Below are 14,280 nucleotides of genomic sequence, written 5' to 3'. Positions count from 1 at the left end.
GGTGTAAGGGAAAACTGAATCATGTTCTCCTGTGATGCCTCTCTCCACGGGCTAGGTGGTTCAGGAGTGCCTTGGAATCCTTTCTTTTTAGAGAAAAATAGAGATCCAGAATTTCGGTAGAGGTGCCCAAAGATGGAGAAGGTTTTCTTGAGAGGTAAGAGGTAGGAGTCCCTCATCATTGGGGTTGTCCAAGCTAGACAGTCAGCAGGGATGTTGTAAAGGGATGGTTCTTGGGTTCGTTGTTTTTGAAGACTGCTTCCAGCTGAGTTGATGGAGCCTTTGTTTGGTCATCAACATTTGGTCCAGCTAGGTAAGGAAACCCTAGCGAGGGGTACCCGATCATCCCAACACCTTGGGGCGCCCGTTTCTAAAGGGCAGCTGTGACTTCAAGAGACTTGCTGCCCCACCCAGCCAGGAGGGGCACTCACCCTGACATTGCCGCTAATACTTTTTCTTCTGAGTGTATTTATTTCTTGGACACAGGTGCTAGGGTTGAGTCGGAGAGAGGCGTGTCACTCCTTTACCACATTGTTTATCCAGAGAGTGGGGGTACCTGAGTCTCAGTGCCATACTTATCCTTAAATTCCCTTTTCTGGGGATGGAGTAGATTGAAATGACTTCAGAGCCAAGTGGCTAGTGGAGGAGCACACCTATGTCTGGACCACTCGGCCAGCTCTGGGGAAGCCACAGCCAGCTTTTAATTTTGGTTTCAATCACTCCTCCATTTTGTTTGCTACCTTGGACTTGCCTACAGGAAGTGAAAAAGCAAAGGGACTGTGTTCTCTGGATTCATTTGCTCTTTTCTTTTTTTAACGATAAACAGTTTATTTGCTTTAACAGAACCATTTCCTGAGCATCTACTGGTACAAGGCACCTGTGCTAGCCACTCTTCTTCCGTTCCTTCAAAGTGCCTACTGTGTGCCAGGCACTGTGCGAGGGCCTGGAGATACGGGGCTGAGCAAAGATATAAGTGGTCCTTCTCTTGGAAGTTATAGCCCAGAAGGGGAGAGGGGCATTGAGTGAGTAGTTAGTTCTAAGGTCGTGATTGTGAAGGGGAGACAGACCCACGCAGGCTGTCTGAATGGTGGCTCTTCCCTACCCTTCTTGTCCCAGCCTCCAGTGGCCCTGGCTTCTGTTGGCGCATTGTCTGAGCTCCTCAGTTTCTGACTCACTTCCTATGGCGAAGTCTGGGTCTCATCAGATCCCGGGTGTCAGTGAAATGCAGCTGGTCTTTGTCGCCTCACCCTGGTCAGTTACCTCTGTACAGGCAGCTCAGGGAAATCCCTACCCTTCACCCCATACATGCCGCCTGCGCCAGAGCAGCCTTTAACTCTTCATCATCTTTGCAGCAGTACGGGAATCCTCTGGCTGGGAATAGAAGGAAAGCCGGGAGGAGGGCTAAGAGTGACATGGGGTATGTGTTGCCAAGCCAGCTGGTCTGGGAGAACATGAGGAGAGAGAAAAGGAAAAACCAGTGTCCTTGAATGAGCTGCTTTATGAGAGTGACTTTTTTTTAAAAAATAGACTTTGTTTTTTAGAGCAGTTTTAGGTTCACAGCATAACTGAGCAGAAGGTACAGAGATTTCCCATATCCCCCCCACCTCCACATGTGCACAGCCTCCCCCGTTATCAACATCCCCCGCCTGAGTGGTACATTTGTTACGATTGATGAACCTGCATTGTCACATCATTATGACCTGAAGTCCATAGTTTACATTAGGGTTTACTCTTGGTGCTGTACATTCTATGGGTTTCGACAAATGTTTAATGACTTTCAGAATGTATCTGCAGTGTTTTAAATTTAGATTTTGTGAATTCTCTGTGCAGTGTTCCCTAAACTTCAGGCATTCAAACTTTAGGCATTCCTGTTCCACCTCTGCATATTTATAATAGCCATATAAAATTGACTCACTTAAAAAAAAACAAATAAGTGATTTAAAAAAATGATTTTATATTCATATTTATTAGCCTTCATAGTTCTTAGCTACATTATGTATAACTATTATTTATAGCATTTATATTTTTTCAAGTGTTCTTGCTGCACTGCCATCTCAGGTACCCTCAGGTATTTATTTGCTCCATTCTTGGGGAAATTCTGCCTCCGAAGTTCATGAATGGACTTTCAGAAGCTTTTTGAAATCCCCTAAAACTGGCCAAAATTGTGTTTATGTCTTTTTTCCTGGGGGAGACAGTTCAAGTTTTCATCATGTAAAGGGGGCCAGGACCAAATAAGGAGAAGAGCCACAATTTGCAGTTTTTGGAATTATGCCTAATTTTCATTTACAAAGATTTCATCTTCCCAGGAAGTGGAGTAGTTTTCTACAAAAAATGGACTTTTTACACATAAAACATCCTGTTTTGTTTTGTTTTTTAATGAGGTGCAGATAAACTGAAAACTGAAAAATGGTAATGGTCTCTCCCACATCTCCTCCTCATCTCTATCCTGTTTTCAGCCTTTACCATGTGAACGTTAATTCATCATTAAGAGGAGAGTGACTATTTTCTGATCCAGAAATCGTGACATATGGTCTGATGAAGAATCTATGTGTATATATCATGCCTTTCAGAGGTATAAAAGGAAAAGTCCAGTTATATATTTCATGAGTTGCCTTTATTAAACAGAAAATTGCAAAAAAAAAAAAAACTTTTTAAAAAGAGAGGGGGCACCTATCCTGGAATATCCAGAATGTAGGTTCACTGTAAATATAGGTCATTGAATGTTTCAGAGAAAAATGAGCAAAAGGAAAGCTGCTTGTTAGGGTAGAAATATAACGTGATAAAGTGTCTCTGGAAAAAAGCACTATTGTGCTAGATCACTCAAACCACAAGGAATGCACTGCTTATATAAAAATGGACCAAGCCACATGTCTTTCTCTGCCTCTGGGGTAACACACCAGGCGGGGACACAAAGGGCAAGCTTGTTAATTCTTTCCAGCTCAGCCCCTTAGCCTTAGAAAGAGTATTAATAAGTCTCTATTTGTGTCCTGTCTCCTTTCACCAAGGATTCATGAATAATAGATACAATGATAAAATAGAAATAGGAATTTGAAATCAGGACTAGGGAAAATATAAGTAAAAAGAAGAAGACAAACCAAGGGGGATGGGGAGAGTGTAAATATGCATGCATTAAGGGTCTGCATTACTGCTGAGCTTCACATTTGACTTGGAGCTTCCCGGTAGCCAAAACAAAAAAGGGAACAGAGTAGGTTTTCTGGATTTTACTGTTAGAGAAGAAGAACACCCTAGTCATTAAGAGGAAGCTAAATGCCTCCTAGTTTGTTCCTTTAAGTTAAATTTCTTACGTCGGGCCCACTGAGGGTATGGAGAACAGTGTCCTCTAGCTTTCTTCTTTGTGTTATTAAGTCCTCGTCATCCTGCAGCTCCTCAGATGGGGCTAATTTTCTCATTTCAGGTGGCCATGTTACAGATGGCCATGGAACTCTCCTTTGTGGTACTTATCACAGATGTACATTTACATCTACTAATGAGATTATTTTGAAAGCTTGTCTTCTCCACTAGGTTTTAAGTCCCATGAGGCCAGGGCCATGTTGTCTTCAGTGCTTGGCATAATCCTGGCACACTGTGAGCCCTCGGTACATACTTCTTTGAACAAATGAATAGGCAAAAGCAGCCAGGGATTTTATGTGATTCTTATAGAGCTCTCACAGAAAATCAAGGTTCTTTCAAAGGTACAAACTATCTCTTGTCCAGAGAGCTTGACTACCATAGTTCTCGCAGTATCTCCAAGTTCATTTTACTCCACTGTACCCTTCAGAGATTGTTAATAATAATAACTCCAGGGCATTGTGCACCCGCTGTAAGTCCAGTCCTGTAGTAGGCATTTGGTACACGTTGATGCTTGTCCTCCCAGATGAGGGAAACTGAGGCTCAGGGGAGGTGGAGGGCTTGCCCAAGGTCGCATAGCTGGTAAGAGTCAGAGTGTAGGTCTCTCTGACACAAGTGCATGCTGTTTCCTTTCTGCCTGCTGTGTCTGAGCCTGAACCACAAGTGTCTGTGTGAGTTATGGGTTCTTATCTCTTGGCAATTAGAGCTGCGCAGCAAGGTATTTCTGGCACAGGCCATTGCTGCTTTCTGACAGCTGTTACATTCCGGTCTCTCTTGAGTTGGGGAAAGAAAGCCCACACCTAGGGTTGGCCAAGGCAGTCTCAGAACTCATTTGTCCTGGCTTTTGCACACAGAGAATGTGTTTATTGCTATTGTCACAGTGTCTTCTGAAGTGCAGGCGCATTAAAGTTGAATATTATTTTCTTAAAAGTCACTAGAGAGACAGGGAGAAGAGAGGCACAATTAGGGTGTCTCAGGAATAATTGGATTTGCCCAGTGATTGGGAGAGTGGAGGCAGGAAGTGACAATATGCCAGGACATAACGTTTGATGGTGCGTTTGATTCCAAATTTGTCAGGCATGTATTTTTAATTACTTTGTGCCTGTTGCCTGTTGTCATTCTTTTAATAGAGACCTAATTTTTAGAATGGGATTTATTATTATATTAAACTTTGTCTATTCCGCAAGGCTGGCAAATGGGAGATTCTTATAGCTCAGTGTTGCCACCTACCGTGTACTGCATGGAGTGTCAATCTTCAGAAAATTAGAAGGCAGTAAAACACATTTCAAACTGCAGCAAGGCATAGTTTGATCTGTCTGTTCTTCCACAAGGTTACAAGTCCTCAGCGTGCGCCTTATAAGCATCTGTCATCACTGTGTGCTCTAGAGTGCGAACATACTGGTTCCAGCGACTTCTGGTGATTAAAAAAATAGCACTTTTCCTTTGCTCCCTTGAGGATGAGCCTCCTCAAAAACATTTGCTGCCTGCACTTGGGGATCTGAATAATTGCTATATTCAGGTTTATGTTAGAGAGTGTTCCTGAAGAAGGCATTTAAGGGGATGCTTGTAAATGTCCCACTAGTCTCAGTAAGGATTTTGGCTCATGCCAGTGATTTAGAAAACCTAATAATTTTTATGTCTCCAAAGTTGTGTTCCCAGGCTGCTGGCTATTTCATATTCTAAAGCTTGTTTCTGCATTTAGAAGGACACGAGAGAATAGCAGTGGGCACTGACATGCCTTTACCTCTCTGCCAGAAAATGACTGACAGATTCCAGCTTTGTTTGTGGTTAGATTTAGATTGAGTCTTATTCTGATTTCCTTCAGTGGCTTTGACAAGTCTTATTTGGAAGATGAAGTAGCACAGTTATTGAACTAGCATCCTGTTGTTCCTAGTTTGAATGGTAAGAGCCACAAAATCATCCATACAGATATAGGACATAAGATTTCACCCACTTGCCCTGTAAGTTACTGGTCAGGCAATTAGGGACAAAAAATATGAAAAAATGTAGGTGCTAATTATTACCAGATTCTCTCTCACTCTCTCTTTTTTTTTTAACAAGAGATCAAATTTTTTAAGGGTTTTACATATTAATTAGGGCATTTCCTCCCCCTAACCTCCAGTTAATATCCATGGTAAACAACCTTTATTGATTACATAAATCTGAAAGTTTAGTATCCAGGAATGTCAAGACTGTGCACTATTTGTTTATTCATCTGTTGCTTTATCCTGTTACACAGTGGATTCGAAGCAGCTTATGAGAAAGGCATGAAATATGAATGAAAAAGAAAACAATCAGCACCAGCAAGAATATAAATTATACTAGGAGATTAAGCCTAAGGAGACAGGAGAATGAGAACAGCCTGGTACTATTTCTGTTAAAAAGCCACTTCATTGGACAGGTTGGTGTAGTCATTTTTTTAAAGCTGCTTGGAAGCTGCTCTCAGTTTTGGAAAGCTCTGTGTAAACATGGGCAGCTTCGTGTTCCTGACATTTCAGCTGAACTTTAAAAATTGCCTTTCTTTTCCTTCCAACCTCTACCTGACCTCTAGCACACACCCACTTCCTCTGAGCCAAGGTGGTGTCAGTACTGAAAGTATTTTATCAAACGAGGTTGCTATATTTCTGGAAATGGTGTAGCCTGGAGGTCAGCTGGGCATTTGGGAAGCCTGAATGTGGGAGGCTATTTTGGAAACCCTTTTATTATTATCACACCCTGGCCCTTGTGAGCAATTCCAGGGACTCGCACCCGTATGGGCTTCGATGATAGGAGGACCGAAAAAAGGAGTGTTGAAGTGGAAGAGGGAGGCAGAAGTCATTTTCTCACAAGCTGGCAGGATGCCCGATAAACTTCCTTCCACGGCTCCTATTTCCAACCTCTCCTCTAGGACCTCCAGCCTCTGTTGCCTTCCGGGGATCTGGCATGCTGGAGGTCATCTTGAAAGAATTCTGTCTACATAGGCTCCCAGGAAGCTAATTTAGAGGATGGGGCTGGGATGCAGACTTTACTGGATCACAGAGGGCAGGCTGGGCAGGGTGCTTTCAGCCTCAGAGCAAGTTGTAGTCCTGTGTTGAGATGCAGCTCTGCCTTGGCTTATTACAACAAACCAGAGGTCCATAGCTGGAAGAGTCCTCCTCTTCCACCCTCACAAATACACATACACTAAGTAAGGAGTCACGTGATGATGAGATGCCTCTGATTACAATTCCAGCCCTGACCTTTCCCCTGAGTGGAGACTGACACAGCTCACTGCCTTCAGGACTTCTCCACTCAGATGTCTAATAGACACCTCAAACCTAACAAGTGCAAAACTGAGTTCTTGGTTGATTTTAATGCCTCCCCGCTCTGATTTTTTTTCTTCCCCTGTCTTAATCATCTCAGGAAACTGCACTGCCATCCACTCTGTTGCTCAGATCAAAAACTTGGGAGTCTTTTTTGCTTGTCTGTTTCCTGCACCCCTGTCATAAATCCCATCAGTGAGTCCTGTTGGCTCTGCTACCAAGACATTTTGCACAGCTGAATCCCCCTCAGCACCTTCTCTGTTGCCGTCTTGGTCAGCCCCCACCCTCTCTTGCCTGGACTCCTGCAGTAGTCTCCTTACCTAGTGTTGCTAGTTCTCCCTACTTCTTTTCAAAGGCAGTAGAGGCATTGCAGTCAGACCATCTGGGTTTGCATACTGGATCCTCCACTTATTGTGATGAGCAAGTTATCTAATCTTTCTATGCCTGGGTTTGGTGTCTGTAAAATCGGGATGATAATAGTACTCATATAAAAAGTTTTCATGGGACTTTCCTGGTGCCGCAGTGGTTAAGAATCTGCCTGCCAATGCAGGGGACACGGGTTCGAGCCCTGGTCCGGGAAGATCCCACATGCTGCGGAGCAGCTAAGCCCGTGCGCCACAACTACTGAGCCTGTGCTCTAGAGCCCACGAGCCACACTACTGAGCCCACGTGCTGCAACTACTGAAGCCCACGTGCCTAGAGCCCGTGCTCCGCAGCAAGAGAAGCCACTGCAATGAGAAGCCCGCGCACTGCAACGAAGAGTAGCCCCCGCTCGCCTCAACTAGAGAAAGCCCGCGCGCAGCAACGAAGACCCAATGCAGCCAAAAATAAAAAAAAATTTTTTTTTAAGTTTTCATGAGGATTAAAAGAGATCATACATGTAACATTCTTAGGACAGTTCTAATGGCTTGTCCCCAACCCCCAAGCCATTCTCCAAATAGCAGCTACAAAAGTCTTTTAAAAAGGCAAATCAGATCATGCCTCTTCCATGGCACGATCTTTTCTTTTAAATTCTTCTATGGTTCCTATTGCCATTTGGAAGAGAATCTAAACTCTCACTAGGTATTACACGGCCTCCATAACCTTCGCTCTCTGACTCCCTAGTTTCCTCTTTTACCTCCCATCCCACTGGTCACTGAGTTCTAGCTTTACTGTCCTTCCTTCCCAGGAATGCGCTTGGTTTGTTCCCACCTGGTCTCGTGCTGGAAGTGCTCCTCCACAAGATCTTAGTTTAAATGCCACATCTTAGGCTTTTCCTGATACATACTGTGAACCACCATTTCACTCTGTCACATCACTGTTTTATTTTCTTCATAGCAGACATCAATCTCTGAAATTATTTACTTGTTTGTTATCTGTCTTTTTGTCCCTCTGTCTCTTTTGTCACTACTGTATCACCTGTGCTGACAGTGCCTGATTTATAAAAGGCCTTAGTAAATGTTTATCCATTGACTAAGTAATGATAGCTGCCAATTATTTAGTACCTACTATGTCCCACACATTTTCACAATTCTTTATTTCTTCCTCATAACATTAAGGGGATAGATTTTTTTTTAAACCCATTTTAGAGTTGAGCAGATAGAGTGACTCAGAGAAGAAAAAACTTATCCAGGGCCACACCGCTGGCAAGTGGGTGAGCCCAGATTTTTAACTCATGTCTGGCTGAGTCTGTGCAGTTTTTTGGTGATAACACTAGTGAATTTAGGGGGTTTATACCTGGCTTATGAGTACAAGGTGAGACTAGACAGGTATCAAAATTTCACTATCCTCATTCTTCTAAAAGGTAACAGTTTTAGAGCACTTCCTATGTGCTAAGTGCTTCCTATTTTTTTTTCTGGCGTTCTTCATCACGCCCTAGTTTTGTTACAATTTTGTTGAGGTTTCACAAGATGTATCAGTTGTATTCATTCAGCTTCCATTATGAATTGATTCAAGTCCAGGAGGGTTCAAGTCCAGGAGGGTGACACCTGCTAGAAGGTAAGTGGAGCCAGGTGCGTTAGGCCCTCCTGGCCTTGTAGCTTCACATTTCTCAAAGTGTGGTCTCTAGACCACAAACAGTGACATCACCTGGGTTGTTTGCTAAAATGCACATTCTTGGGCTCACCCTAGACTTGTTGCATGAGATTCTCTAGGGGTGGACCCCTGGCATCTGCTTTTTTACAGTCAACCAAGGTTATTTTGATTAAAATGGATGTATGAAGATCACTGGTCATAGACATGTATTCTAGCTAATTAGGTGTTTTGTGATTTGGTTTTGTTCTTGATTTTTAAAAGATGTGTAAAGCTGTATATTTGCTTATTAATTATTCATTTTATCAAAACTCATTTGCATGGCTTTTAGTCTCTGACCATGGACCAAGTAGGCTTTTTTCCCATTCTTAATGACTCTTAGGCTCCAAGTTCCAGACCCAAGTTGGCTACCGTGGTCAGTGTGTTGAATGTTTCCTGCTTGGGTGAAGCAGGGTGCCTCATTTTTGTCCCTGAGCTGTTGCCTGGCTGTGTGTGGTGGGGGAGGGGGAGGGGGAGGCTGGTCTGTTCTCAAGGGGGCTGGATAGTTGTACAAGAGCAGCCCTTCTTATACACTTGGTCCCATTAAAATTATTTTTTTAAATTTATTTTATTTATTTATTTATGGCTGTGTTGGGTCTCCGTTTCTGTGCGAGGGCTCTCCCCAGTTTCGGCAAGTGGGGGCCACTCCTCATCGCGGTGCGCGGGCCTCTCACCATCGCAGTCTCTCCCGCTGTGGAGCACAGGCTCCAGACGCGCAGGCTCAGTAATTGTGGCTCACGGGCCCAGTCGCTCCGCGGCATGTGGGATCCTCCCAGACCAGGGCTCGAACCCGTGTCCCCCGCACTGGCAGGCAGACCCCCAACCACTGCGCCACCAGAGAAGCCCTAAAATTATTTTTTAAAATCAAGTTTGTTCTTGTTACCTCCTTTCCAGAAACAATTCTGGAATAATCAAAATTCCCAGATCTTCAAGTCTGTGCTTCCCTCCCCTCTGTTTACTCTCTAAACAAAGGCCCCATGTTTTAATAGATGCCATAACAGTAAAATTAACTTTATTAGACTCTAGATAGATTTAAAATGTAACGTAATGGCATCTCTGTCTGGCTTGGAAGTCATGTGCTTCATTTTGAGCAGAGAATGCAGTTGCTACGCCTGGTGGGGGATTTAATGATTATTGAATTAAAGTGGCCAGATAATACGAGCATTCCTCATCTTTAGATGCTGCCCTGATGGTTTTTGGCTATTGTGTATTGAGAAACCTGGGCCTCCAGCTTGGATTTTTCATCTAACCCACCTTCTGTCCTTGACTCAGGAGTTCATGAGTTATGCCACAAGAGAAAGTCAGCACAGTTATGTTTCCCACCTCACATCCTTCATCTGGTTTGTGAGCACTCTAGGTTCTCAAAAAGCTTGACATATGAGGCAAATTGCAGCTTACTGCCCTTGTGCCAAAGAACTCACAACTAGCCAGCTCCTTCTCTTCCCAAAAGTCCTAGCATATACTTTCATTAAATAATAACATGCTACACTGAGATACTACTGTTCACTTTATCCTAATGCTTTTATATCCACCCTTAAAAGAAAAGTAGAGCCTTTATTAGGCTATTTAACAGAGGGGAAACTGAGGCACAGATCACTCATCGGTTACTGGCTGAGCGCAGTCTGATTTATGGCCTGTCCTTTTTCTACTGGTCCTTGCCAGTGTGCTTGGTGGCACCATCAGGTCTGGGAAAAGCAAGCTGAATAGTTTTTGGTCCTCAGGACCAAAGGTGTATATGCCTTATATGTTCTCAGCTTATTAAGAACCTAGAATATTTGGTAGAGAGTTTCATGGGTAGGAGATCCATTAGCGGATGGTCATGGCTGCTTCATTTTGGACCCTTTAGTCTAAGCTTCTAAGCATTATTATAAGCACACCCCAGGAGGTAAATGTAAAAATAATTTTCTTGCCAGTTTTTCCTGTATGGTATCCTAGTGACAATGTACTGTCTGTCCTTGGGTATTGGGGCACCAACTGGGGCAGTACGAGAACTTGGCAGAGAGAAGGCATGTGAAAGGCATGGTCGGAGTCACCCCTTTGAAAGTCAAGGCATAGTTTCTTTTATCTTTTGGAGGGGTTTTAACCCACTTAAGCAACATTTTATTTTCTGATTACGAAGGTAGTATGTATTTATTGTCAGACCACTTGGAAAACACAGAAAATCCCAAGGAAGGAAATAAAAATCAACTCTAATTCCAGTATTGTTAACATTTTGCTAAATATCCTTCTGGTAGTCTTTTTTTCTGAACTGTCATACAGTGATGAGGTTCTAAACTCAGAATGTAAGGGAAAAGAACCCCAAAGTCAAGATTACCCTACAAACACCATGGATAGTAAGTTTTATGCACTCTAAAGTTTGGAAACTATTGAACTAGACTCAAGGAAAGAACGACTTAAAAAAAATCTATATGAAATGAAAAGTCTGGGGGAAAAACCTTTCTACCTTTAAGATTACTATCAAATCCCTAATGGTAAGTGGATGGCGGTGGAGAATTTAACTGTGTTCTTGCCTGTCTGTAAGGTTTATTCTGTTCTGTTTTAATATTAAACTTCTATAACTTTCATATGGGTTAATAGATTTACTTGTGAGGATGACAAGCCATAGTGACGTCACATTTTGGTCCAAGGGGTAGGTTCTGAGTCATCCTAAGAAAAATGAACACAGTACCGTTCCACCATAGGTGCTTACCACCCCTCTCAAACCTATACACAGACACATGCACACACAATTGGGATCATTTGTCTTGTAACCTTCATTTTGTTTTATTCAACAGTAAATATTCTATATATTAGGTTTAAAGTTGCATATATTCAGTTGCAAAGATGTACCACAGTTTATTAACCAATCATTTGCTGTTATAAAAATCCTTGTGTATAAATTTTTGTGTTCATCCATAATTATGTCTTGAGGATAAATTCTTAGATGGAGAATTGATGGTTCAAAGGATAGTACATTTTTAAGGCTTTTAAATCATATAGCTAATTTGTCCCCAGGAACATTATGTGCTTCCTTCAAAGTGTCTATTTTCCAGCATCACTGGAAATTATCATTCAAAAGAGTCTTCCACAGCATGCCTTTTGGATGACCTACGGCTTCTGTTCATTGCCTGGCCAATTTATCCTGGAAAGAATAAAAGAAATGAGGCTGGAGATGATAAGTGCTTGTGGCTAGGTTCCTGTTGGAGGAATGGGGACAGATAACAGGAAAAGGGGGAGCTTGGACACCATTTCTTTAATCCTGCTTCCAAGTTATCTTCAGCAGAGATCTTTTAATGGTGAATACTTAAAGGGAATATATAGCTTTAAAAGCACATTCAATATTATAATTTTTGATTTGGAAAATGATTTGATGTCTTGTCATCATAGATACTACAGAACAGGAATGACAGTTGTATGTTTATCCAAAAGGGAGTATGGTTTAAAAAAAAAAAAGTGTAGAAACACTGTTCTAATCCAAACCCTCATTTCAGATAGAGAAACTGAAACTAGAGAGTTGGAAGGGATTTCTTTAGAGCCACACAGCCAATTGATGATGGAGTTGGAGCCAGAGTGAAGGCTCCCGACTACCTGTTCAGAGCTCAGTGATGAGGTGGGCCAGCCTAGTTCAGGGGGAGATGAGAAAGCAGACATAGGGCCTCTTTGGACAGATGGCCAGGCTCTCTTCCAGGGCCTGTAAGCTGCCTCACGCCCCTCCTGGACAAAGACCTAGGTGTCTCGGGCATGGCATTTCACTGTCTGCTTGATTATCTCCACCTGTGAATGGGAGCAGACCTACACTTTAATAACCAGGGTCTTTGCCTGAACTTTGCCTTCCCCTGGATGACTTCTCTTCATTCCTCATCAGCTCAACTGTCACTTCCTTAGGGAAGCCTTTCCTGACTGCCAAGATAGTTTAGGGTACCTGTGTGCATTCTTGTAGCACCTCTTATCTTTAATATCCTTGTCACAATTATAATTACCTTGCTTTATTTTTAATATCTGTCTCAGCGACTAGACTATCTTCTCTATGAGTGTAGGGCTCTATGAGTGTAGGAATGCTGTTTTATCTTCTGTTGGTCCTGGCATGTACTAAGCCTTAATAAATGCTCGAATGTTTGACTATTTGGATGGATGCTAATGAGTGAATTAGAAGTGTGTGTGAGCTGCTGGGTGGTGCTGTTTTTGATTGCCTGCAGAACCAGGAGAGCTGTCCCTTATTGCCAAAGGCATTGAGAGAAGAGAGAGAGAAAGGAGACCCAGTTGAGGCTGCTGGTATAGCCACAAGCCAGAGGGTATGGTCTGCTTCCCTGGTGCCCCATTGCGGCCTCCTGGGTGGTGGGGTCAGCACCCACTTCCAATCAAGCATTTATTACTGGCTTGGCAGAATCAGCCCCGGCAATTTCGTAGAGGTGGTTGGAGAGGAGCCTCCTTGAGTCATTCTGAGGAAGAGAATTCAAGGTCAGGACTCACCTTGGCGGGGAGAGGACAGCAACCCAGGTCACCTGCGACCTGGTCTTCACAGTCGATGGGCGCTTGCGGCAACGGCTGTAAGGTCTGCTGGTGGCTGGCTGGGCGCCAGAGCAGCGCTGCTGTTAGGCGGCAGGTCCTGCCCCCTCCGCCGGTTTGCCCCCCCACCTCCTCCGTCTCCCTGCCCACTCCCGCTTGCAGCATCCTCTGCAAGAAGAGGAACGTGCCGCGCTCGGACGCGCGGTCTTGGCCGCGCGGCGGCACCCGGGTCGCGCTCTGGACCGCCGGGGTCTGCCGTCTGGCGCTGCGCCAAGTGCTTTGATCCGCGCTTATGTCAAGTGGGTGTGGGCTCTTAGGGAAGGCCGGGCGAGGACGAGGAGGGAGCGAGATGCACCGCGGGCGAGCTGAGGCCCCAGCGCGCTCCGCCGCCCCGCGCTGCTGACCGGTAGCCGGCCCCGGCTCCCGGAGCGGGCTCATGGAGCCGCGGCGCTGCCCGTCCGGGGACGCGTGCCCCGCCGCCCTGGGGGGCTGGAGGGGGCCGCCGCGGGGGCCCTGCAGGTGTGTCCGCGCGCCGTAACTTTCGGGGGCCTGCGGGCTGTTGGGCGGGTAGGGCTCAGGGTGCCCGGGCTGCATTTAGGGATGCTTTTGTGTCTGGGCGCTGGCGTGATGGGAGCCGGTTCGTCCCCGGCCGGCCATCCGCGTGGGAGCCGCAGCTCGCCGCTGGAGTTTCAGCGACAGAATTCATTGAGCCGGCGACCGGCTTTGGGTTACTCATCGGGAAGGGCGCCGAGGGAGCTGTCTTGCTGTTGTGAGAATTGGTCTCCAAGTACAGACTGCATTCATGGTAACAGGATTATCTCTCAGCAGACAGCGCGGCTTCCCGAAATGGGCTGTGGTTGGGGGCACCGGTCGGTCGGGGTGCGGGGGAGGGGAAGTGGGCAAAGGAGACCTGTCCACCCGTTCCGCCCCGCGCGGCGGGGCGCCGGCCCCTCCCCCCACCCCTTCTCGCAGGGAGCCGGCTATGGGGGAGGTAAGGGGTCAGCTTCTCGCCGTTGACAGGTCTAGTTTCAGACACACCTTCCCGGAGGAACGCGGAGGCTTTGTTCCAGTGCCCGTCCCAGCCCCGAGCCCAGAAGCCCGCGGGCATCGGGCCGGGACT

The 14,280-nt window shown here is 45.1% G+C and overlaps 1 protein-coding gene across 5 annotated transcripts in view; it reads left to right on the top strand.

Annotated features, from left to right (window-relative positions):
• The window catches only part of PLEKHA7 (pleckstrin homology domain containing A7), a 213,268-nt gene that overhangs the window by 63,889 nt on the left and 135,099 nt on the right, over positions 1-14,280 (top strand). The window contains exon 1 of one of the 5 annotated variants that reach the window (XM_036859556.1): positions 13,416-13,679. The exons of the other annotated variants lie outside the window; for them this stretch is intronic. Within the exon in view, the coding sequence (XP_036715451.1) occupies positions 13,597-13,679 (83 nt within the window). The 5' untranslated portion in view covers positions 13,416-13,596. Of the gene's footprint in view, positions 1-13,415; positions 13,680-14,280 lie in introns of those variants that run through there. 5 annotated transcript variants of the gene reach the window in all.

This window comes from Balaenoptera musculus, chromosome 8 (genome assembly GCF_009873245.2).
Source record: "Balaenoptera musculus isolate JJ_BM4_2016_0621 chromosome 8, mBalMus1.pri.v3, whole genome shotgun sequence".
Classification (NCBI taxonomy): Eukaryota; Metazoa; Chordata; class Mammalia; order Artiodactyla; family Balaenopteridae; genus Balaenoptera; species Balaenoptera musculus.
This window is presented reverse-complemented; position numbering and strand designations above follow the sequence as displayed.